Here is a 27127-nt window from a genome sequence, read left to right as displayed (position 1 = left end):
AACAAAGCCCCGAAAGCTGTATTACTCCGGTCTCTGCATGTGAGTTGTACAGCCAGGAAGGCATAATGTAGGAGGCTAATCGCCATGATAAGTCGGATAATTACTAATACACGTTAATTAACGTCTTAGTTAGGAAAGTAAACAGTTGGTTCTAACCACCAACTTGATGAGCGTCTTCGAAAACCACTAAATAGGTAAATTTTAGAAGGACTTAGACATCATGAGAAGCAGTGGTACACTAAAGTTACCACGTGTGCTAGAGGCGCCAAGCTGGCGGTGCGGAAACGGAAAGGATAGACGAAAAAACTGCTCGGGAGCGTCGAAGTTGAATGCATTTTCGAGAACCAGGAAAGCAAAGCACATACACCAAATATATATATATATATTTTTTTTACCAGGTTGAATCTTTGTATTTTATCGATGGAACAATCTTTTTTTCAACCTCTCCTTTTTTTTCTGTATCTCAGCGAACTCTAGCTGTCAATAAATGTTGTTGCTAGTTTGAAGTTTGTGGTTGTACGTCCTTCTCGTTTTCTTCCTCAAGTTTAATTTTCAGTATATTTTAAATGCATAGTTAGCCCGCACCCTGAGCGGCCACGCTTCTAGGGCGAAGTGTTTTTTTTCTAACGTCAACAGAATATGCGTTAAAGTGTGTTAAGGCGAGACGCAGCGGTCAAAGATGAAACCTCGAATTGAATGACCCTGCGTAGCCTGAACAGTCTTTTCGCAGTCAAGCATCTGCGTGTGCGACACAAAGCAACCGTGCAAAATAAACAAAAACGGAGTAATCTAGGGTTTAATTTCTGACTCTAGCAAATGTGGCAGAATTTTGACATCAACTATAAATAATGGGCCTCCTTTTTTGTGTACGTTAAATTGGACGGTGACTAGCGCCACCTGGATTACTCATTTCCAGTTTCAATTTTTGTTGCGCCTGCCACCTGGTGGTAAGTGGCATACCCACACCCTCTCTTCTTTCTTTCCTTCTTTCTTTCTTTCCTTCTTTTTTTTCTTTCCTTCTTTTTTCTTTCCTTCTTTCTTTCTTTTCTTTTTTTCACCGGAAATTGCGTGACTAGTTGCGTTTCCGGTCTTCCGTCGGGAGGTTGCGCTTGTTACTCGCTAGAGATAGTAAAATACATGGATTCTACTTTGACGCTAGTAACAGTTACTATCTTTTTGACGTAGTAACCGTTACTGGCTTGACCGTTACTACCTAAGGTTACTAGGTACCTAGTAACGTATGTGACAAGCGGTTACTAGCTCTTACATAGTAAATACTACTAGCTTTTTTTTTTAAGAGTGTATGTCTAGGCTTAATCCGAGTCTTCGCAAGGCACTTTAGTTTCCATGGACACTCGTTGGAATTCTCAAGCCGTGCACCTCACCTCCGCAACGCGAGTTCTCCTCCATCCTGCGGCCGTAAAGACTAATTGATATCCCGAGCATAGCTTTAAATGTGTTCCCTGACACTCCCGACACCCCGAACAGCCCCCGTGCTTCGTCACCACTTCTCTTTATAGACCTTTTCCGCTTACTCTCGCTCCCGACCGCCAAGAAGGCATATCCGGTATGGGCGACGAAAAAATTTTAAAACGTTTCAAACTGCAAATAGTAAAAAAATAGAGGGGAGACAAAACGAGAATGGCTGACGGTTACGCTTATCTCCTAAATGCATTCTATTGGCGTGGCGACGGCAAACAATGTTTTCACCCATACTCGAAGTGACGATTTTTCAAGATGGCGGCGCCCTTGTGAAAAAGGTCTATACGCATCCCCACCTTCCACTCGTTATTTCGAGCACCGAAGCGCCGGGAGAGAGGGCAAGCGGTGGGATGCCGAAAGAACGGGGGCTTCGCCGCAATCGCTCAACTTCACATTGACCTTCGCACATTTTCTTGCTCTTGCTATTATTACGAGACTCGGTCGCACACTCTTTTGCTCTCCCTCCCCTCCCCCTCCACGCCCCTAAAAGAAAATTCCTACAATACAAACTCTTCTTTCTGTGTTTAGAAAAATGTGTTGTGTCTGATGATTCCGTACCCGCGAGTTTTCGTAATTATGAAATATGAGCGGTGATTTGAACTTAAACCCGGTAAACATGCCTACTACCGCGAACAATATGACCTGAAACAGCTCTCAATGTTCCTTCGGTTTCCTTGCCAATTTGTAAAAAAAGGCTTTGTTTTAAAATGGACCCGGAAGCCGAACCAATTAGGTCTTTGAACTCTCTGATAGTTTCAGAGATAGCGGAGCTTATAGGGAGAACGGTATGCGTAGCGAACGTCGAGATCGGGCGTTTCAGCTCATACTGTCCGGGGATGTACATCGAAATATAAATTCAGGAGTCAGCCTTGGCTGCGTGTTAAACACATGTTTCGTTTTTACGTAGTTTTATGTCGAATACGTTTTTGGGCTTCTCCCACTCCGGTCTACACCTGGATAATGTAGCGAAATAACGCAACGTACGTTACACTTTCTCCAATCACGTGAATACCGCTATGCTTGGCGGGTGATGTGTGGCTTACAAAATTTGGACGATTGTGGTGACTCCGCGTGCAGAATGGTAATAAGCTTTTTAGGTATAAACCTTTTCTCGGGCATGAAAAAGACAAGCTACAATTTTTATATGAACCCTGATAAACACAGATAACGCGGACACATCACCTGAAATAGTTTTTGGATTCTATATCGCTCGATTACATCAGCCTTTGCCCACTAAGTTAAATATATAGAGAGTACCTCCTAGAAAGCCAGCATGGATGATGACTACTGGTATGTTTACTCCTTCGTTAAAATGATAAACAAAAAACGCGGTTCGCTTGTTTGTGCAAGCCAGGGATGGGCAAAATACATGTAAATATGTATCGAAATACAAATACAAATTACTTCGTCAAAAATGTATTTAATTACAAATCTAATTACATTTCCAAAAAAGCATTTAAGTACAAGATACAAATACAACCCAATGTATTTGGTCTCCCTCCAAATACTTTTCCAAATACATTCCTCAAAATTTGCGTCAGCGACTTCCGGGCACCTGCAACGGGTTTCTGGGTATCTCATTTTAATTTTGCATCGCACACTCGGGAGTTAGTGTGCGAGGCTCTAGTAACGTTCATAGGAATATAATCACAAAAGATTTAATCAACTTAGACGTAATAGGTAAAAAAAGTACAGAGCTTCAAGCAGCTTTTTTTGTCTATTACATTTTGGTAAAGACTAACAAAGAACTGAGACGACCAAGACGCGCAGCACTAGCTAGAAAAGTTTTTATTGTTGCAACTCGCACCAGTTACGAAACTCTGGACGACCCGCGCATTTAGATTGTTCAAGGCAAAAATATGGATGGAAATCAAGCTGGAAAGCATCACAAGTTGCCACAGGCACTTATTTAGCCAGTCTGCCCGTGAACGTCGATTTCGTCACTATTCTTGCCCTGGACTTACACCGTAATCACAAAGTCACTAAACGCTTGTGCTTGATTGTGAGACACTGCATTCGGTGCAGAACGTAGTTTTCTTCCTGCTCTGGAGAGAGCCTTTAAAATAAAGCCGGAGGAGAAAAAGCCCCATGACCGAATAAACAATGGAGACTATATCTTACAACCACATCCATAAATCAAGATGTATTTTCGCCCACAAAATTGTATTTCAATTTCAATTCAATCAAATCATTTATTTACTCCCATTTGTACATATGGGTGACGGAGACAGGGAAAAAAGCTGCAAAATGTGCAGCTTGACAAAGCCCCTGCCCCCTATCGGCAGATCGGCAGACAGGAAACGTTAACAGAAACATTTTAAAGGCGAAAAAACAAAACAGGCAGTTCTATGCAGGAGAAAAAAGTTTAAAATTTAGAAGTGAATATTGTGCGTATTGTTTTCTTATTTAGTGCATCAAGACAGACATGGTGGTCTCCTAAAAAGTTCAGTAATGTTGGCATGGTATGCTGTAACATTTGAAGCCCATAATTTGTTCTAGGACGAGGCACTCTCAGGGACCCGGCGCTACGTACTCCGTAGACCGTATTTTTAACACTTAGTCCAGAAAACCGCAGTAATGGGTGGTTAAAATACCTAAGGGATGCCGCGTATACTGTCGCAAGCTTATATTTGTAATATTCTTGTATTTTTATTACTTTATGCTTACAGAAAAGTGGATCGGTGTGTGCGTAATACGACGCATTGGCTACGACTCGAATTGCTCTCTTCTGCAATAAAAAAAGTTTATTAAGGTTTGTACTGGTCGTGGTTGCCCACACCAGGTTACAGTAGGATATACGAGAATTGAACGATGCATTATAAATTAAGAGTTTAATACTAGATGGTAATGTATGGCGATGCTTATATAGAATTCCTACGATATTTGAAAGCTTAAGTGTAAGATTTTGAATATAACAGTCCCATAACATATGTTCATGAAAAATTATGCCTAAAGTTTTAACAGAGCTTGCAAATTCAATTTCCGAAGAATTCAACATTAACTTTACATTAGGATTGCACACTCTACCTTTTGATTTAAAGATAACGGCTTTTGTTTTGGTTTCATTTATTTTTAGGGAATTTGAGACAGTCCATGAACTAAGCTTTTGCAGACATGTGTTTGCATCGGCTATCATTATATCAATATTGTTCCCTGAAAAAAATATACTAGTATCGTCGGCATACATGACAAATGAGGCGTTACTTGCAATAGCGACTACATCATTTATAAATAAATTAAAAAGCAGTGGCCCCAAGACACTACCTTGAGGTACCCCTGTTCGGACTGCTTTCAGCATTGAAGAAAAACCATTAATTTCAACTGTTTGCATCCGACCGCTTAAGTAACTTTCAATTAAAACAAGAGAATGCCCTCAAATGCCATAGAAATTAAATTTTTTAAATATAATTTTATGATTTATCCGGTCGAAAGCTTTTGAAAAATCGATAAATATCCCCAACGTTAAGAGTTTGTTTTCTATATTATTTAGAATAATTTCTTTTTGCTGTAAAAGAGCTAGTTCAGTCGAGCGACCTTTCCGAAAGCCATATTGAAAATCAGAAAATATCGAATTTTTTTCACAAAAGTTGTTAAGTCTAGCGTGTATAATCTTCTCTAAGCCCTTTGAAAAAACGGGTAAGACTGAAATTGGTCTGTAATTGGACATGTCATTTCTATCTCCAGACTTATATAAAACAGACACCTTCGCAATCTGCATACCCTTTAGAAAAACGCCAGTCGAGAGCGACAAATTAAAAATATGTGTGAGGTACGGCGCAATGATGTCAATCACATATCTTACCGGCTGCACCTGTATACCATTGAAATCAACACATTTACTGTTTTTGAGGTTTAAAAACACCGAACGTACTTCACACTCATCAGTAGGAAATAAGAAGCAGTTTTCTGCTATGCGTTGAGTTAAACAAAGATCATTACTTTGTAACTGAACAGGGGAAAATAGATTCGTAAGATAGTCATTAAATTTATTTGCTAACTCTACTCCACTGAAAGTTCTACCATTTATTACAAGTTCTTTGATAGCGTTTGCTTTACCGTTACGATTTAGGATATTATTAACTTTTTTCCAGATAACGTCACTTCTATTTTCATTATAAAACATTTTATAGTAATATGCCCTTTTTGCTTTTCTTAACATACTAGTTACTTCATTCCGACACTTTTTTAAACATTTTAAGCACATCCAGGTCTTTCGTCCGCACGAAACGCTCATAAAGCTTGTTTTTATTTGTTATCATTGTTAGTATATCTCTGGTAATCCACGGTTTTCTAGACTTTTTGTGTGGCGTTATTTTTCGAAGTTTAAAACATTCTTTATATAATAGACAAAATGTATTAATAAACTAATCATACGCTTCATCGGCCGAATCCATTGAGAGTATCCCGTCCCAGTTTTGAGATTCCACACGGTGTCTAAACATACCTAGCGTTTCCGCGTTAACAACTGGAGAAAAAAATGCACTATTATGACACGGTTTTTCTAGGTTTTCGAAATCAGAAAAATATAAATTGGAAAATGATCACTGACATCAGAGCACACAACACCCGCGGTAATCCGGGTTAGAGGTATGTTTGTAATAAATAAGTCAAGAACCGTTTCACTGCGTGACGTCACTCGAGTAGGATGCGTGATCACATTAGAAAAACCGTAAGATTGAAACAAAGAAGAAAACTCAACTTGACAAACAATTTAATTACAATTGTATTTTAAATACCCTTGTTTTAGTATTTAAATAAACCGTAAGATTGAAACAAAGAAGAACCGTAAGATTGAAACAAAGAAGAAAACTCAACTCAACAAACAATTTAATTACAATTGTATTTTAAATACCCTTGTTTTAGTATTTAAATACACACGTCAAATACATTACACAATTGGTAACTAAATACAAAGGCAAAATACACGAAGTATTTGAAATACCTATTTCAAATACTTGTCTTTGAAATACTGCCCATCCCTGATGCAAGCTATGTCGTGGTCTGCACACCGTTAAAAAGATTTCTAGAGGTAACCTTTAATGGCAGAATAATTTGATCGGAGAATTTCGAAACTATACCCAGAAGCTCGAAGTTAAATCTCTCAGAAAATCAGCGAAGCATTGGCTTTCAGTTCAGTGTTTCCCGAAAATTGCTTTACAAGGTTCTTTTTTTTTTCTTTTTTTGCTATTGTTATTTTTGCGTTTTGTTAAGAAAGCTTGACTATAGAAAACGATCAGTGAATTAAAAAAAAAACGTATAACACCTTGTATTTGATATCGTCTCGCGTTGTAACATAGCACTTGCAAACTTGTCATAGGTACTCGACGAACAAACATTTTCAAGCATTTGCCGCTGCTTCCGTCGATCACACTAGAAAGTTTCCTAATATCGCTGTCGCACTGTCTGATCAGATGCTGAATTTGTAATATATTTTCGGCGAGTCTTTCTCTAGGCGATGTGCTCTTTTTCCCCCTCTGCATTAGTGTAGAGCCCAGATAGGGGCGATTTAATGGTAATCAACTTGAAATTCGGATATAAATATCCCGGAATTCGCGCAGCTCTTTGTTTTGGAAACAAAACACACAGATAACGCTTGATGTTGACCTCATTTCCTACGAACACTATTCGTTAAATCTAACATCAGCTCGTCTTTGCTCTTCTCATTTTATGACTTTGACGTCAGGTCTAAAGATCGGCTTCCTTGCCACACGAATAGGCAATAGCAGGCAGTGATACCTAGTGCAAACATAAACAAGACTCCACCGCTCGTATGGCGCTAGTGCAGCCGAGAGGTAATCCGATACGCCGGAATCCAGTCGGTGCTAGCATCTACCACGGCTTGGCGGAAGCATTCCGCACCTCTGAATGAAAACTAACAAAAATCAGTCGCGCTGAACCTTACTCAGGGTATATGCGTGCATGCGGGTATGCTTGGGAGTGTATTGTGATCTTTAGATCTAGCCTACTTGCAAACATAGGCAGCCGAATGAGAGGGAAAAACATGAGAGACGATGGCGTCAGAAAACATAAACATATGACTGAAATAAAGTGGCACAGATGCTCTTATTATCGGGTATTCGTAGAGTTTCTGAAAAATGTCCAAAGAAGAAAATTTCAACTCTGAACACTAAAAAAAAGAAAGATAATAAACCCGTATTTGAGTTTTTTTGGCCCCGTGTATCTGGAGTGGCTCTTATCAGAAACGGTTGTAATCGATAAAGCACGACCCAGGGAACACGGAGCTTATCGCGAGCATAGTTACGCGCCGCCGCGCAGTTGTCCTTGACATTCATTGGCTGTCGACCGACTCCGCGAGTCAAGAACATATCGCGGCATCATCAGAAAAAAAAAAAAATATCGAGTTTCAGTTGCATTTTGCTTTCATCCGCTCACTTTCGTTACATACAAGATCAGTCATATGACCACTCGGCTTTTTTTTTATTACTCCATTTAATTACCAAAAGTGAGATGTTCGTAACACTAGACAGTTCAATCATTTTTGAGGAGAACGTCAGATTAAATGGAAAGAAAAAGAAGTATGTTTTCTTCCGAGAACAAAAGGGCCCGCAAATTTCCTTCCTAAATGCGACCTGAGCCAAAAATGTACCCCGCGCTAAAATTTCTACCTCGAGATAGTCTCTAGCAATATTAATTTTATCAGGTCTTACTACATCCTCCTCTCGTACGGGCTGCCTAATTTTCTACACTAGGGTTAGCTGCACTTTGAGAGCGACCTTCGAATGAGAAGAGAAACGAGAGTTCCACAAACTAATGCTTGTCGTGCGAGATGCGAAACAAGAGAGACTCATGGAAAAAAAACAAAAATATTGCATCCTGCCTTTGTTTTGTTTTTTGTTGGGTGGAAACGTCTCTTTCCCTTCCCTATAAATACGATCAAATGAATTATGTTTCGACTTCGAATACATCGTGTCGCTGGTGTAATCTGCAAGAACCCAGCACCAACAACGTAAGTCGCGGAAACGTGAAAGGAACCTTAAAACCGGATTTGCCCCCAGCGATAAAAAGTGAGCGAAGAACGAAAGTAGCAGGACCGAGCAGCAGCCAGGTGCAAGTAGGGAAGCACGCCGCCGGTCCAAGCTATAAAGAGACGCCGAAGAGCAACGTTGTTACTCGCGGTTCTTCCCGTCCGGCTTAGCGTATCCGGGGGTCAGCAAAACAAACACACTACAGGGTGGATCCGTAATTCATTTAGGGCGGGCTAGGGGATAGGGGCGAGCAAACCCCTTTTCAAGGGCGGATCCGGCGTGCCCGGCAAACAAGGGCGGCGTGTTCTGGCCGTTTGTTACGTCGGTGCAGCGGTAGGCGAGGAGTTGCTGGTGTCTGCGTCTCCTGAGTCGAAGAAACGTCTGGGCTGCGTACGCCACGTATAACTCAGTCTATACTAGACTGTGGGATCACCCTTGCTGCTACCCGTCTCGGGGAATGAAAGAGCACACCGGTTTAAGAACACGTAAACATTGAATGACCGCTATCGCCTGCGCCGCGATCCCAACAGCGCCGCGCATACGCTGCGACGGCCCTTTATAAGCGGCGGAGCGCGGCTCGCGTGGCCAGTTGCCCTTGGCCCCCTCGTAGTGATGATGACAGTTCATGATTGTCGGGCCAAACGCTTGGAATCCCCAGGTTGCCCACAAGGCAAGGGCAAGTGATTCAATGAATATCGTACCGCAATAGATTGCTGCATTATTAAAGAAATTAATTAGCGTCAGGTCGAATCAATTACCGGGCTTGTTCTTTAGTTAGATTGACATTCACGCGTTTCGTACTCAGTAAAGCTGAACTGAGGGAAATCACAAATAGCAACTACCGTTTTTTTTTTTTTTTTTTCACGATACTAATTACTTATTTTGTATGGCCTGAGTCGCCCGAGTAAGATCTCCCGAGTGCTTGATAATTCAGGCAATGGACCATTTGCAGTATTCCCAAGCGCCCCGTCCCGTCCCGCGCTCAAGGAATCATGGGAACGGTGTTCCTTCAGCTCCCTAGTGATGGCTAATTTTCGACCAACCCCATGGTTACACAGTTTTATAGCGTAATTCGAGGTCACCCTAAGCAAGCACCTCATCTACCCCAAGGACCTGTTATATCACTTTTAAAATTGCTCGTCAACGTCAGCATTTTTGATACTGCCCATGCGATCCACCTTTCAACCTGGCTGAGCTGAAGAAATCTCTTACAATAATATCATTTTCGTGCATCTTGTTTGAGCAGGAATTGCTTAAAAATCCGACAATTCACAAAAACAAAAACCAGGATTTAGCTCGGAGTCCGCGGGGCTGTTTATAGCATTTTTAGCTTTTCTAACTTAATATCAGCTTGATAATAATGTAAGAGATTTCTGCAGCCCATCCAGGTTGAAGGGTGGACAGCATGCACAGTATCAAAAATGGTGACATTAAGGAAAAAATTTGAAAGCGATATGACAGGTCATTGGTGTATATCAGGCGCTTGTTCAGGGTGACTGCGAATTACGCTAGAATAGGGTCGAAATTACCGATCGCTAACGGGCTGAAGGAACACCTATCCCATGATTCTTTTAGCGCGGTTCCGGGGCACTTGGGGGATATAGCAAATGGTCTATTAGCTGTTGATGATAATAAAAAAATAGCATGACAGTGCTGAAGGTTTGTTTACTATATGGACATGTAACGAGTAAGCGATACTTAGTTACTTTTTAGATAACTGTCCGGGAAAATGACGTACGCTTAGACCAGCGTCATGAGCATTCCTCCAAAATTGGCTTCTCGAAGAAGTTTAAAAACAGCGGGAAGAGCCCGAAGTTTTCTATGACTTGCCGCCAAATTTGCCGTACCACCTCGAGCATTCGACATTTCAATGTTTATTTGATGAAGTGAGGAATTTGTTTCTGTTGTGTGGGACCGCCTACTGCAATCTAGATGAATAAATCGGACGTACCAGATATGAAGTACAATTAGGAAATCTGTACGCAATGAATAATGGATCAAACTATATACACAGACATCATAAGAACTTACACAAGGAGAGACTACACGAGACCGAGGAGGGGAGGTGCCAGCCAGTGGCGTAGCCAGGAATTATTTTTCGGAGAGGGGGGGGGGGGGGGGGGGGGGGGGGAGGGGAGGTTACATAAGCCCCCTGGCTCCGCCCCTGGTGCCAACTCTACTATGTTGTCTGAAAGCAGTCCGCTCTTTCGTTCCCTCTTGTCGGAAAAGTTTGCAAACGGCCGAAAACGACTGAAACCTCATGCCCTGTCGCGAAAGGCGCCTCTCTCGGCACGCTACATAGCGCCCCCTCTCGTGCCGGGTTGGGTGGAATTCGAAGCGGCAAGCGCGAATAGGGAGAGTGAACTCAGGGTTCGGGCACTCACCGCGGTCCGAAGCCGTGTTCCCGGAGCCGGCGTGCGGAGCACCCGGCCGTCCGCATGGCGCTGCCGTCGGTGCCCTGGGCCGCCGAACGAGAGCGTGGGTATCCTTCGGCGGCGGGCGAGCGGCGTCCTCCCTACCGCCGCGGCTGAGCTCCGCCGAGTGACTGTGCCGACGGCGAGAGCGAGGGAGGCGGCGGTCGACGCGGTCGGGATCGCCGGCGCTTCTCCGCTGTTTCGGCGAAACGGCCAGCGCCGCTAAACGACTGCTGGCTACGACGCCCAGAAAACCGTTGGTTACTCGTTAGCTCACCGAAAATTAACGCCTTACTGAGATTCACTATCGTCCTGCAAACGTTACAAAATATCGTTACCGTCACTGCCAAGAACTAACTAATTTTACTTTTACGTTACTTTCAATTTTGGAATTCGGCAGCAATGAGCCGCGGCTGGCAATGTCGAGAGCAATTAAATACTTACAGAACGATTTCACTATATTTTTATTCTTCGTTTATCAAATTTGTAAAATTAATATAGTTCCCGATAGCGCGTTGGACCTCTAAAGAGACCGAGAACGTGACTATGACTATTTTTAATTAAAATTAACAAGTACGTAATTTGATAGACAATACCTGAAATAGTAACAAAAATACTTTAATCGTCAGTTACTCCTGATTATAACGAGTACGTCAGAACGCAACTGAAAATCTAACGTGCTACGTCGTTGCTTGTAACCCCTCGACACTGCCGAAAACCACGATTGCTGGCTACAACCCCCTTGACACCGTTCACGCGTCGTCCGGATCCTCGTGGGTGGGGCATATATTGCTCTTGGAGTTGGCGGAGCTGCGCTTTTATAGACGAGTACGTCCGATTCCAGCGCGGCATGCCGTATCCCTCCCGGCTCTTTCAAATGGGGGACGTTGTTGCGTGTTCTTCGCCGCCCGGGGTTGCGGCGAGACGGAACTGACGCCGTTGTCGCAGGGGAAGGATAGGGGGATGGATGACGATGATCCGGAATGGGGGACACGGCTGCTTAATTGACCGACATGTTGCAGGTCTGACTGTGTTGTCGACGCAGGGAAACTATTCGAGGGACAGGCTCCAATATCTAGACAATATATATAAAATATGTTATTATCGTTTTATTTTCGTTTTTCTCTGGTGAGGACTCCTATTTTCGCCTAAAGGATAGAGCACTATTTGTCTTTTTATGACCTCCTTATCTTTTTCGTACTTTATTTGTTTATTTTTTCCCTCGGATGCTTTTTAACAATCTATTGAGCAAACAGGGACTTAAACTAATCCGCTCTTGGACCCATTAATGACAAGCAACGGAATTCAACATATTGAAAGGTTTTTGAACGCAAGTATGGACAAAGGACAAACAATGGCGTCAGACACTGTGTGTCCTTCATCTGTATACCTGCGTTCAAAAACCTTTCAGTATGTTCAACCAATACGCTCTCCTATTACTTGCAAAATTAAAGAGGAATTTTTCAGAAGATCGTTTAATATCGTTCTCCCAACCCGTATACTGTCCAGCTTGAATAGCTTCAGTCAAAGTTCTTTTGTTCGCCTAATTTTACTATTTTTGTGTATTAGCGCCTAATTCCGACCTCTTTTCTTTTTGTACCGGAAGTACATTGTGTATTTTATATTTCTAGAAATACGCGGTTTAATAAAAAAAACCTCGACGCCTCTTTAAGGGTATCCCGAAAAAATGACAACGCTGGGAGTCGAGGAAAACTGGGTAGAAAGTCCCGCATACTTGAAAAGAGTGAAAAAACAATAGTGGCTGTCGACGTTTTTCTCGCAAGCCTGCCTCCAGGGACTCAGAGAAGTTAACTCCCAGCAAAACGGCCAATGTCAATCCGAGGTTTGCACGAAAATTATATCTTCAAGTTATATGTTTCCAGCTTCGACTTCCTTCGTAATTTTGCTTGCAGTTTTTTTTTTTTTCGTTATGCATTAGAGAGGCTTAAGTTGTTCGTTGTTTCATTTTTAAAATAACTGTGACTCCTAGTTTAGGATTAAGTAGTCGCAGAATGTCTTTTCAATGGAGATAACCGACACATCTATTTGCATTTGCTGCGTGTTGTATCTATGGGCGTAAGCTTGGTAGCATGGTCGTGCTGTTCTTTAAAATGCAACTTGCATTAGCTCCCGCCGATCATTTCCGGACTGTGAAATTTCGTCCAGAATATACGGCTGTTATTCATCGACTCGCTGCTAGCTGTTATGAAGACTGAATTGGAATAGAGCGGTGGTAATGCGGAATGAGCAAACTTCCGTCTATTGAGAAAGGTTCTAGGTTAATTCAGCTTATTCTAGGATAATTAATTGTACGGCCGGACCGTGCATCACCCTGATAGACACGCTACCCTTATTCGCAACTGGCAGTTTGGAAAGTCGACCGACCAGCTGCGGGTCTTGCCACACAGCGATCAGCACGTTCAAACCTGCAACTTCGCTTTCTATGGTTTAAGGGGGAAGGGGAGGCGAGGCAACTGATGGTGCTCCAGAATGTGACAACCCGCAGATGATTGACGGTTGTTTGGAAAGGTGCGAATCAGACACGTGGGCGATAAAGACGAAACAAAAAATAACCAAGAACCGTTACTGTCCACCCGCTCAAATAGTAGTTTCTTACATTACCGAGTCTCGGCTGAAATGCTTTACTGTGCGTAGACTGCAGCGCGTTTCTTTTCTTTTCAAGATGAAGCAAAATTACTTCTCAAGATGAAGCAAAAAGGAAGGCCGACGCGACGCTACATTTTGTTTCAGCATATATCGGCATTCTTCAAGAACCACTGCCATCCAAGAGGAGAGTCAGAATTTACACAGTTGCACAGCTGCTTTGTGACGTGTTTTTCTCCCAAGCGCTTATTGAACAGCTGGGGCCGTAGCCTACGCCACTTCCCAAGATATGCCGGAACGGAGTATAGCAAAGCAAAGTGGGACTGTAAGAACAGAACGAAGGGAAGAACTGCTGGTGCAAAACACCTCGTGTATTTTACCCGTTTTCTTGATATTTTTTATTGTTCATTAAAGGGGACCTGCAATCATATTTAAGCTTCTACCTTTTCAGCGGTTTCCACGTCTCTTGGGGTTCGGGCAAGCCAGCGGGCAAGGAGAGAGTAACTAAATATCAGTGCGCCATACTTTAACGGGACGACGCGAAAACCTACTCCACCTACGGGGGCGACCCGCGGTGTTTAAAGCGCGCAAAATGTGACGACACCGTGGCGTTTTAGGTCCTGGCCTTTCTGCTGGCCAGAGCCGATAAAACCTTTTGTTGAGACGAAATACAAAATATACGTGGTGCAAGCCGTTTCAATTATTTATAAAAGTAGTTTTTAAAGTAACAAATGCAGTTTATAAAGTGCGGAAACAAGAAATGACCCGTCGACATACCCGCTACCAAGCGGTGGAAAAGGCGGCGCATACTAGAAAGGTCAAGTGGGATCAGGCGCCGACGAGCGGCGAGGGTAGAAAGCTCCCGGATGTACGCGGCGGCGCTGCAGTCGAGGACCCGACCGGTTCCGAGCGTTCCGAAGGCCTTCAGCTAGCAACTTTGGCTTGCGGTTTGGCCCTTTGGCGGTATTGCAGCGCGAAGTGGCTCCCGTTCTCAACTGATCTTTACCTCGCGTTTGCTGTCGTTTGTAGCCAATGAAGTGTCATGCCGAATTAGTGTTTAATGGCACAGCAAATGCAATGCGAGCCGGCCTGGCAGCCCGCTTCGTGCAGCCTACCCAGAACATGCTTTAGTGGCGTCCTCTCGAGCCGTGGACACGGAGTGCGGGAGCCGTGGGCGCTCGCTGAGCTCACTAATCCTCCGCTAGTTCACGGCCACTCAAGCAACCAAGGACGACATGAAGGAGTCTCTTTTTTTGCTTGTCTTTTTAATCATTATTTGCCTATAACTTTTAAAATAAAGCGAAATTCGAGGAAAGAAAAGTTTCATTAAGTTACTACATTCAGTGCGCTCAGGTTCGGTGCAAACTAAAAACCAGCAAAAACGTCCTTGCAGGGTTAAGTACCGTAGGAAAAGAGTCGGTGCATCTAGCGTTGAGCGCGGCTGTACTGCCCTGTTTTGTACATACCCTTTCCCGACTGTCGTTTTTTGCGCTTCGGCGTATTCATCGATCGATTTTTGCCGTTTTGCCAATTGACTCCGAAACACGATCTAAAAAAGTACCGCCTGAGCCCTTTCCAAAATTATGCCCAGAAGGGTGACAGACTCTTTTCAGGCGCTCGTCACTAGCCCAGCAGCGCGTCGTCGGTGCATCCACTAAGTACAATATATTCCGAGATAAGGACGAAGTAATTGAAACGACCATCTCACTCGACTTCAATAGAGGCAGGACTTCCGGCGCCATTTTTGCGTCCAATCTCAAAATCTCTCGACAAAAACGTGAAAAATGATCGATTAATATCCTAATACCGTTGTCTAGCAACTGTTTTTGTTCTAGTGAAATTGTCCCTAATAGCAAAAATACATGAAAGCCGTTTACGATTCCCTGTAACGCCGAATCAGAGCGCAGCTCTTGAGGAGGAGGAGGGAAGGGTACTGAGGGGGGTATACCCCTCCTTCCTTCTCCTCACCTCCTCATCCTCCCTGATACCCCTCCTCCCTCCACTTCCTCGTCCTTCCCCTTATTCCTCCTCCTCCTCCTCTTTTCCCTTCTCTTCCCCCTCCTCCTTTCTCCTTCCCCTCCTCCTCCCTGCGCGGTGCATTATGGAAAATGTCCCATAATGCAACGCGTGGGACTCGGGGCGTCACGAGTGACGTCACGTGGGTCACGTGACGTCACAAGAGTCACGTGACGGCACTAGGGTCCCGCGCGGTGCATTATGGGACATTTCCCATTATGCACCGCGTGAATACGCCGAAGGCGACGGCGACGCCGACGCCGCTCAAGCCGGAAACAGGCGGCTAAGAGCTGCGCTCTAAAAAATTGGGGTGTGTGTATGTTCATACATCCTAGAACTTGGTCTGTCTCAACGAGTGACGAGTCTCTCAGCTGTAGATGAGCTATATAGCCAGTGCAGTACAACCTCTAGCCTGGGGTCTTTAGCGTGCGTCACACAGTAGGGATACACGACCGCACGCCGGTACGATGCTCATCCAGATCGAAACGGGCAGAGGTGGGGATTGAACCCAGGATCCTGGGTTATGCAGCGCGAGCGTTCGCTCCACGTGCTCGGAGCTGGTGTGAGCTAGCCCACACCATACAAATATAGAGAGTATTCACTAGCGGCCACATCCGTGTGCGCTGCTGCTGAGCGCGTGCTGACGGCGAGCTTCCGCAGTCCTTTTGGAGCGTGCATTTAGCACCATCAAGGTTGCCGGTCTTAGCACATCCTCAGAACGAGCTCACTAATGTGAGCTCGTTCTGAGCATGCGGTCTAAACATCGCCCTCAAATATGGAGTCTAGTGAATACCTCCTATAGTCGTCAATAGAAAATTCTTTGTACGGTCGGCTTTAACTATTTGGCCCAATTAGCGAAAGGATTTTCTAAGGCTGGTCTTTAGCATTCTGTATGGTGGTCCTTATAGGCCTCTTTAGCTTTGTCTATGGCCCTATCACTGTCCAGCCATAGCGTTTTTTTAGCTTTTGTAATGGCTGGCCCTCTATAGCCAGCATGCTATAGCTGCCTATGGCTTTTCCTTTGATGTCTTTAGCCATGTATATGGCCTGCTAAAGAAGGCTGTATGTGTTTTCCTATGGCTCTCTTTATCCAGCACACTCTAAAAACAATTATTTTCAAGTTTTCCCGACTTTTGAACGCTACATGGTAAATACACATACATCACTGAACACACAAAATACACAAACACAAGCAGACAAACCCCCCACACAACATCAACAACACAGCGACACCGGACCCCTACCCATCTCTACGTACGCTAAGTTCGCACTATCTCTATATATATGGCAGTCTTATTTTTGAATCGGACTTGGCCAATGACTGCAGTCATTTTTCGTATAAACACGGAGAGGCGGAGTAAATATTACTCGTACTTAATACATTATTTTAATTGTCTCTTGGAAGAGCCCCCATCTCTTAATTCAACACCCTGAAAAAAGGAAATGTAGATCATTAGGCTAATCAACTAAAATGTAATAATTAAATTTATAATAAGCTTGATGAATCGTGTTCATAATGCAGTGCTGGAATGCAATACACTGGTGCTCTAGATTGCAATCAATTTATTGCTTGATTGCAGTGTTCGGTACCAGTGTAATCTATGTTCACTTTTGGGGGTAATAAATAATTTTAATTGTTGCACAAGATTTTTTGTTTTATTTTATTTACTTTTATTTATTTATTTATGCTAGTGGTCCTTGTCCAGCATCATTGTAGGAATGGTTACATTCATGAGGTTACAAAATAGCCATCAAACAAACAAACAAACACAAGAACCAAATGACACTAATATGTCACGAAAGGAAAAAAACATGCAAGCAAATAGAAACAAAATCTTCACTCCACATTGAAATGTTTTCGTGCAGAATCAAAAAATGAAATTAGGGAACTAGAGCTCGTTATTTCAGCGGGTAAGTTATTCCAATCTTTGAAAGTGCGAGAAAAAGATGAGTATTGGAAAACATTATTTCGCGTTAAAAGCTCAACGATATAATACGGATGTTGGCTTCGGATATAAGAGAGTGCAGATAATAATATATACTTGCCCCGATTGATATTGATCATGCCATGAATTATATGGAAGAGCAGTTTCAATCTGTTAATAGTATTTATCGTGCTAAGGGTTGATATTTTTGCTTTATTAAGTAACTCACTAACTGAAGCATGCATTTTATATACCCCGTAGATGAATCGAACCGATTTTCTTTGTACCATTTCCAGCCTATTGATGTCTTTTGTGTGTAATGGTCCCATATTACACTCAAGTATTCCAAGAGAGGAAGAACGAAAGTTTTGTACGCAAATTGTTCCGTATACGGAGTTGCCTGCCGTAATTTGCGTCTCATAACCCATAGTTTTGTAGATGCTTTATCTATAACCGGGCTGGAGATCTTTATCCCATTTTAAATCGTGTGTTATATGTAGTCGTAAATAAGTATATTCATTAACCCGGATCAGTGCTTGGTTATCTATCTGGTATGGGAAAAGCGAGGTGTGCTTTTTATCGGTGATAGACATAGATACAGTTTTCTTTTTGTTAAGTACAATTTGCCAATCTTTGCACCATTTTGATATTTTCTGAAGGCTATTATTTAGGGCGAGGTGATAATCCGGATTTTTGATTTCATGATATAAGATGCAGTCATCAGCATACAATCCTATGTTTACTCTGATATTAGTAGCTATATCATCGATAAATATCAAGAATTCAATGATTTTTTCAAACAAACAATATTACTGGTTTTCTCGACTCGTTGCAACAGCAGAGAACATATTTTGGGTCATGCTTTGTCACCGGTATTACAGAACTTTAGTATTGCTTTAATTTTCTAACCTGCAGCGTTTTTCCTAACAAAGTAAGTGTCGGTAGTGATTTTCTCTGGGCGTGTAAACAAACTTTATTGGTTCCCACTCTTTAGACTCGGGGCCATAAAATTTTCAGTAGGCGGGTAAAGAAATTTTATTGTTTCCCTTTCTTTAGCCACAGTGCCATAGATTTGTCTATAGCTGGTTCTAGCTGTATTTATGGATTTCTATGGTCGACCATGGGGGGCCATAGGGGGCGATAACCTGCGATTTAATTTTCCATAGACGACCATAGAGCATTTTTGTATGGGACTCGGCAACCGATCCCCCTCACTAATAGTAAAACCATCAATCAAAACTTAATAACATATCTGTGACGTACCGGTTAATTTGGGATAATACTAGGATATAGTTATTTAACTGTTTACGTTACAATCGGCGTGTGCTACTTATGAGAAGCGCCTTGTTTGGTCAGCGACCCCTCCCTTATCCGTGGCTTCCAGGCGTCCCGTGCTTCTCCGTGGCTCGCTCTCCCCCGCCGGCGTCTCCGGTTGCATTCACCGTCGTGTTTGCTATACGTGACGAATACGCACATAGCGCACGGCAATATCTTAATTAGTTAGTCCACTAATTTTACGGTTGTAAACCTATCTAATGTTCGCCAACCTCGAGGAACACATAACGAAAACAACACTATCATGGCAGTAAACTTGCGTGTTTTTTTTTTCTTTTCATACAACGATGGATATCTGGTCTATGTATCTGCCTCCGGAAGCAAAACAAATCGCTTCTACGATTATTCCGTGAATTATGCGAGACATGCATCAATAGAAAGACCACCCTAAAGAATCCCAATTACGAGTCGGCGGGTTACTTGCCATCTGAGCACGCCGGTCTGGATTAAAAATATGAAGACCTCAAACTTAAGAAAGACAGCGAAAGTCTGGAAATTAACCGAGTTTACTCGATCATCCAGTCGCGGCTCTGAAGCCATGCACGCCTGAGATAGGCGATGATTGAAGGCGACGCAGCTCGGGTATCGCTGCTTCCGTCCTGCCAGGTGTTAGCTCTACCTGCATAGTTACAACTCGTGCACTCTCTCTAAACCCAATCTGCGTTCTCTCGGTGCGGTGTTCCCAGTCGGTATTTGGGTCAACTCGACGGCGTTAATATCACTGCTGTCATCTCTCTCTCTCTCTTTCACTCTCTCTCTTTATCGCCCCTGCGTCCAGCAAGCAGTGTTTATTTTACGTGCCTACTTTCTACTGCGAGAGGCGAGGGTATCTCCAAGCCGTTCGTGCAAACGTTAGGGAGACCGGGCAGTGCATTAGTCACTGCTAGAGCGACTCTGCGTGAATTCGGTCATCCGGTTGACTCGAGCGTCCCCTGTGGCGTATACGTCCATGCAAGCATGGGTGCTCGAGGCGGAGATCACGTGATTCAATCCCCGCTGCGACGGGAATCGCCGATGTGACACCGAGCCCGATATTTGGAATGCTTACATCACTTTCAGTATTACCGTAGAGTGTGCTAGAGTCGTGGAGTGTTACGGCCAAGCACATATTGCTAAAGCCTCCGTCACACTGACATCATACGAAAGGCACGGCGTTCCCTGCAGACATGATTACCGAATCGTCTGCGGACACTCCTGTAAGCCGGGGTCACACTGCATTATACCAAAAGACAGCCTGCATAGAAATTCGAACAAGAGTCACGGCGTAATGCGTGCTTCGAATGCCGCGTGTCAATCAGTTCAAGGAGGGAACATGGGCAGGAGGCATTCGGTAGACGCATATCGCGGTGACACGCGTATGTATGAGCAGTGTGACCCCTTCTTTAAGCATGCTTTATTCGTACCTATGCTTCGAACGTAGAGATTTTGTGTGACCGTCATGCGAGGAAGAAACAGACAGTCCCTACGTTTCCATGGATGCGACCATGGCGCATCGAATCGAGATGTGACCAGTCACGCGCCCGCGATCCTCCTTTCCCTTCCTCGTCTACCCAATCATAGGCGGTTAATCTCGATTCGATTCGCTACGATCGCATCCATGTAAACTCAGCCAGTGTCTGCGGATTGTCCTTTGCACGGTGTGATTGTAGTGTGACCGCAGCTTAAGAGGTTATGAAGCCCTTCAAAGGTGCACAAACGAAAATGGGGGCGCTGCGAACGATATGTTTATGTGTCCCGTAGAATCGTTGTTTGATGGCGCCTTTTTCGAGGCCAAACTAGGGACCATTCCAGAAATCGCCTTGTGGCAATCTTTGTATACTGGATAGCAGCGATCTGAGCATACATGCTTAGTACAGCTGTCTTCCGCGAAATATCGTATGTTGCGCCTGGGACAATAGGGATTTGAATGATGCGAGTATAAATAGGAAAAGCGGATATCGGGACACGGCTATAAGTGATAGTAATGTGAAGCATGCTCCTTGAGAGCAGAGTTGGAACTAACGCGTTACATATAACGACCTTACTGGTAATGCCTTAGTTTTTTTTACTAACGTACTAACATACTCCTTAGAATTCCAAATGAATAACGAGTAAAGTAATGTTCTTATTATTCCACGGTATCTCCTATCAAATTACGTTACCCGTTGCTCGTTACTTTTGATTAAAAATGGCCGCATGATTGTTTCAAAACAAAATAACTTTTATTCTGTACACTACGCAAAAGTGCCAAAGGAACCCCAAAAAAGCTATGTATAAACGGCGTCATTTCAAACTCCGTGCGGAACCCGTAAGTGTCCTTGGTGCAGTCTTTGAATAGAAGCCGCTAAGATCACCGTCGCCGTATCCATGAGCAGCCGTCTCGCTGGAAAGAGGCATCCGTTTAGAAGGCAACAGTCTGCCGCCGCTCAAAGGTTTTTTCTTCAGCATCCTTAGCTACTCCAGCTGGTCACATCCTTCTCTTCAAAACAAATTAATTCTTGTTCTGCCAGCAACAAAAATAATAAACTAAATTTGGATTCGCTGACATTCCCACACTTTCAAGCAAAACAAGTCTGCTAGCGGTGGCCGGGTGCTGACGTGTCGTTAATTCGAAATGTTACGTTGCTTTGTGAAGAAATAAAATAACGTTTATTTTACCGGATTAACTTTGGTTACATGAAGAGGTCTATTTTGCATCATTTACGTGGCGTAACTGACATCTGGTCGTTCTTCACAGAGCGATTTCTTCTCCCCAGGCAGGTGCTATGAGCAAAGTTCAGCTTTCCGAACCACGCTCGCGAAGCCTCACGTGTTCGAGGATAAACACTACACATCCTGCCGTCAGTGAATCCTTTACTATAACCTGATTAATGCAATGTGAATTTCTTTCTTAGTATTTGTGTGGTTATAGAAATTTTGAAATTTTATTATTGAATATTGTTTCCGGGTCCATATCACATGAGCGAATGATGTTTTAGCGAATAGGGACGTTTTAGCGAATCGATGTTTTAGTGAATAACGGGGGCGCTTGGTAACCCCCCCCCCCCCCCCCCCCCCCGCGTCTCTCTGCGCTTACGCCGCTAAGGGGCGGGAGTCTGCAGCGGCGCATTACAAAAAAATGTTAACCCACTTGGCCCACCCGTAAACGCCGCTTCACGGCAGTCGAATATTCGCTAACATGTCATTCGGTGAAATGTCGGCGTTCGCTAAAGCGTCATTCGATCAGTGAGTTCCTCCCTTGAACAAGTGTATTGTTGGCGAGGTTTATAGAAGCGGTATATTAAAAAAAAAGAAAAAAAAAAATACCGGGGTCATATATACTGACAGTGAAACCCAAAGTAACGACAAACTAACGTAAAAGTAACGTCCGTTAGTTGTGGCGCGGAACGACACCGGTATTTTGTTACGTCTGCAGAATGGTAACGGAGCTCTGTAACGTGCTAATTTTTGTCAATTCTAACGAGTAACGCTATTTCATTACCTATTTACGGTAACGGGCACAGCACTGCTTGGGAGTAGGAAATTTGATTTCATTTTATCCCGTGGCAGCGTAGAAGTAAAAACGATGAAAAAGCAAAAATAAAAAAATTAAAAAATTAGTACGAGACATAATTTAACAAATTATTAATGGCATTCCTACAATCAGCTGCGTTAGTAATTCCAACTATTACTACGGGAAGGCTATTCCAATCGATGGAGCTTTGGTGCAAAGAGGCGGCATTAAAAGATGTCCCGCAAGGATCCGTACTTTTAGTTCGTGATCGGTGAGTGATGAAATGTAAGGTGGTTCTGAAAATGCCGGATATGTAGCAGTAAAATATTAATTTGCGTCGCTGTACCCTGATTTATGGGATGTCAACGGGCGAATCCATTTAGAAAGCGGGCCCGAGAAACATGGCTGCCGCTTTGTCTGCTATGCATCTTCACCGGGCGCCGAGTTGATGGTATTCGTAACGGTACTCCCCGTGTTATAACGCAGTCTTTTTCCGTAGCAAGTGTGTCTAAGGAAATATATACATAAAGAAGCATTGGGCGGCGAAATGGCATCAGAGTATCTACATCGGAAGAGACACGCTCGGGCAGAGAAGCACCACATTGTGACACGCCTGCTTTTCACGAGCCTCCGCGTGCTCTTCCTCTGTCCTCGTTTATTTCTTGCAACTTACTGCGAGCCCGAGGCCGACGTTCGACGTGACAGTTGGGCAGCGCAATATCTCGCGGATCTAAAATAAGACACCGACGATGCTCCCGGGAGATGGAAGGCGCCGATCGACAGTGTTTCACGGTGACCCAAGCGGATTCACAGACGACAATGCGCAAGTTCCGCTATTGCTCTTTCTTGTTTGTTCGTTTTTGTGACAAGATTAATATTATACGTATGTTCGTTCCTTCCTTTTGCGTCACGCTTTGGCGCCTTTATCTCTCGCGAGTTCCCGTAGAGTCGTTTGGGCGGTGATATACAAGAACGGCTAGAATCGCTTTTGTCGCAGGAAATAGTTTTCGCGTAAGTAATGCCGTTTCTGTCTCTGAATTTTCTGCGTTCTTTTTACGCGGAAATAAACGAAGCATGGCTGCTAAAAATTGCTTAAATATATTTTAGGGGGAAAGGAGGGGGGGGGGGATGGAGGCTGGAGCCTCATAAGCTTCCTGGCTACGCCACTAGGTCTTAGTCTAAAGCGAGCTTAGGAAAGACATCATTCATGATTTCAAACCTAATATTTAAAGAGGGGCAATTAAATTAAATGCTTCTGTACAAAAAATAACGAAGTTCTAAAAGCATTATCATTTTCTTCTTACAAACCACACATAACATTGGATGGAGGGAGCGCTCGGACCCGGGTAGGCCTTTTATTGGTGACGTAGCAAACCTACCCTTACGGCCTTGATATATAATCTCGCTGACAGCTTGAGGAGCGTAGAGTTCCTGTATATAGCTACCTAGAGAGGAGCGCAGAGCGTGGCTTGTTTTGGACGGTAAGGCGGGGCAAAACGAGACATTTTGAGTTTAGAGCAATCTGTATTCGAATCGTACAACGTGATTAATTGGGTATTTTGCCAGCATGTGCCGGCACTTCTCCGATTTAATTCGTAGAAAATCTGCCACAACTGATGTAAACCCGCCAACCAAAAAAAAATAACAACGAGCTCCGTGAACGTTTGTGGGTATACGAGCCGCCATAGCAAGGTTTAATTCTGCACTTGGATTCTTCTGGAGGCGTGCAGCTGAGTTTTACTGTACCAGGCTAAGCCCTTATCATAATTGTCTCTTTCGTTAGCTAACTCTGGATAAGGTTTTATCGCTTTAGATTTTGATGGTTAATATGATGAAATTGTTTAAATAAGAGCGTACTCAAGGGGCAAAACGCGACAATATTGCCAGGCGCGTCGCCGACCCAGCGCGCGTGGACGAACGGTTACCGTACTTGGTTTTCGCGCGGAGGCCTCAGGTCCGATTTCAGGGAACGGCCGCTTCTTTTCTTTATTCATTCAATTTGGAATTCTCGTAAGTTCGATAACCCAGTCGTCTGATTGGGGTAGGAATGTTCTACGCACTGAACGTTATGCGCCGAATGTTCCGGAAACCTATAGGTGGGTACGAAAGGTGCTCCGAGTGGCGATCGGGGACCAGTCTCGCCGACCTCCGACGCCCGCGACGCTACTTTTTTATTTTTATTTTTTATTTTTTTTTTGTTTGGCACGAGTTCGTTAAGTTCAACGTTTAATTTCTGTTGATTCGTCGCCTCATCATCTATCATTCGTGACAATATGACTATCAACAGGCGCAAAATGATCTCTGGGGGTTCAAGGTTTCCTCCTGATCTAAAGCCGTTTTTTTATATATTATCTAGGACAATTTGGACGTAAAAAAGCCAGTTCTTAATGATACAAAAATCACACGAAGAAAGCGCTTAAAAGTGCGCATCAGCAGCGGCAGTCTATTCGTGCTGCAGCAAAAACCATCGTTAAAATAAGGATCTAGTCTAAAGGCGTGTAATAAATCTCAACGAATATAAAAAAGCAAGTGTTTCATAAAAGTGAGTTAGGCTTCAAACAACAAGCTTCTTCCGTCCAGCAAAAAAAAAAAAAAAAGCTTGTTTAGCATATCGTTTGCATGGAAAAGTTCCTGTTTGGGCTGACGTGCGACGAGGTGCAGAAAATAGTTTACGCTTACTACGAAAGAAATGACACCGAGGAGAAAGGTTATACCGGGAGAAGGAGCCAAGCTTCGCACTATTCGATCACTGAATAAGCCGGCAACGCACAAGCGTGCCGCAAACCGCGCAATGAACGTCAAATGTGACTTACAGTACCCGATGCGTTAAACACTACGGAGTACTCGTTTTACCGCACTGTTTTTTTTTTTTTTTTTTTTAATTTGGAATAAAAATGGAAAACAAAACATGGTTTATTTGCAAATCTTTGTCTCACGTTGGCCCGCCTTATCTCACATACTTCCTGCTTCGTAGTTCGGCGTTCATATTGGCAGATGTGGATATAAGATCAGCTGAGGAGCAATAATAATTAAGAAGCTCAAGGCTCGCCATGCCCTTGTCGGACTGTTGGCGACTGTGGGACGCGTTGGTCTATCCCTTATTAAGGAAGGATAATGCATGACCATCTCCCCTCTCTCACATACCTATAGGGATACAACAACTTTAAATTCAAACATCAACGAGACCCCCAAAATTTGCTGTTGTTTTTTTCCCGTCTCAATTTTATTATATACCGTTTACACGTAATTCCATATGCTCGTGATATAAAAGAAAAACTTTCGCGTTCTGCTGTACGCTCTACTCTTTTGATACGCGTTTTGATGGTGATAATCAACTATACTAAAAATATCGTCACGTAAAAAATGCCAAAAAAAAAAATACACGGAAATATTGAACATTGCGCCGATTCTTGAAGAGAAGGAAGGCCGCACCGAGTTAGACGAATCTTAGGACAGTAAATTTCGATTCTATATTAAAACAGAACCGAAACCAGCGAACAAGTAAACATATAGAAAGCGCCGCACGCACGCGTTCATGGAAAGGCTCACACGTCGCCTTCCTCGTCCCAGTGACAGATTAACCCAACTGCTTGACAAGCACACGCCTCGCATTCGGTTCTCAAGACGGAAATGGCAACGCGCTTCGAGACGCTTCTCTGAAATGCGCGGTTCTTTGATGCGACCGCCGCAGATCTCTCCCGCGCCTCCCGAAAGCCGCTACGAGACAATTTGCAAATCAGCACCCGGGCAGGTCCAATGCAGCCGCTCGCTGCGTTCATTTAAACTCTCGTTTTGAAAAGCAAAATCGTAATACATTTCGATCGTGCGCCAGATTTCGAAAATGCGCGCCGCTGTGGTTTTACTTTTGTTTATCGGGAAGCTCGCAGTCGCACTGCTCGTATAGTATGCGGAGATCAAGTCATCTGCTTCTTGCGCAGGAGTTTCGGTGACGTCAGAAAGACGCCGAGCTCTGATTAGCTCTTATTGATGGATAATTGGTAGACCTCAAAGCACGGTTCTTCGAAGTCTACCCTCTATCTTTCATTCAGAACACATCAGAGCTCGTCGTTATGACGTCACCACAACCCCCAGCAAAAGAAGCAGACTTTTGGTCCGCATATGAAAGACATGGCGTTCAGTGCAGATAGATGAGAAAATTACCTGTGGGCACTCCTCAAGCGCGTTCGAACGTTCTATAGATACATAGATATTTCTATAGAACTTTCTATAGATAAATATATTTGGAGCATGCATGCTGCAGACATTTTTTTTTACCAATGTGACCGTCATACAAGGACTGCCTCAGACACTGTTTGCAGATTGTCTCTCGAGGGATGTCAGTGTGACAGTGGCTTAACTCTCCAACACATGCCATCGCAATATATCCAAATCGACCACAGCGACCCGTGAAATATTGAGACTCCAAGACAGGAGAGCATAAAGTGCGGAATCGAATCGAAATCGCGTCTTTAGAGTCACTGCTCTAGGCAGAATATCGGCCTCCCAATATAGGTGAGCGCCTTTCGCGTGCGAAACGTGTCGGTGACAGGCGCGCAGATTGCTTAGCGGGGGTGTCTCCCACGCTCGAGTTTTCGTTGCTTGGGAAGTCAACGCGGTGTCTTCTTATTGAACGTCTGCAGCGTGTGGCTGCTCGCCGAGACACGCGGCCGCATCCATTCGGGTTTTAATTAAAAGACGTTACCGTCGGAAGCGCTCTCGCTTGAGCGGCGCCCAAGCCAGCTTGCTTCACCGGGCGCCTTTGCTCCACCTCACCAACGAAGGAAGCAGAACTCGCTTCCGGAGTAGTTCTTCCGCATGCGCGCCGGTAGTAGACGAGCTTTTTTTTTTGTCAATGTTCAAGCTTTTTTCCCGGTTTGCATGCGCATGCGCATT

The 27127-nt window shown here is 43.8% G+C and overlaps 1 protein-coding gene across 1 annotated transcript in view; it reads right to left on the bottom strand.

Annotated features, from left to right (window-relative positions):
• The window catches only part of LOC115321564 (insulin-like growth factor-binding protein complex acid labile subunit), a gene marked incomplete at its 3' end in the record, with an annotated part of 48266 nt that extends 37249 nt beyond the window's left edge, over positions 1–11017 (bottom strand). The window contains exon 1 of the mRNA XM_042287805.1: positions 10853–11017. Within this exon, the coding sequence (XP_042143739.1) occupies positions 10853–10908 (56 nt within the window). The remainder of the gene's footprint in view (positions 1–10852) is intronic.
• Between the last annotated feature and the right edge of the window lie 16110 nt (positions 11018–27127).

The sequence above is a fragment of the Ixodes scapularis genome, unplaced genomic scaffold, assembly GCF_016920785.2.
Source record: "Ixodes scapularis isolate PalLabHiFi unplaced genomic scaffold, ASM1692078v2 ptg000376l_1__unscaffolded, whole genome shotgun sequence".
In the NCBI taxonomy this organism is placed as follows: domain Eukaryota; kingdom Metazoa; phylum Arthropoda; class Arachnida; order Ixodida; family Ixodidae; genus Ixodes; species Ixodes scapularis.
The sequence above is the reverse complement of the archived record's forward strand: the minus strand, read 5'-3'. Positions and strand labels throughout refer to the sequence as shown.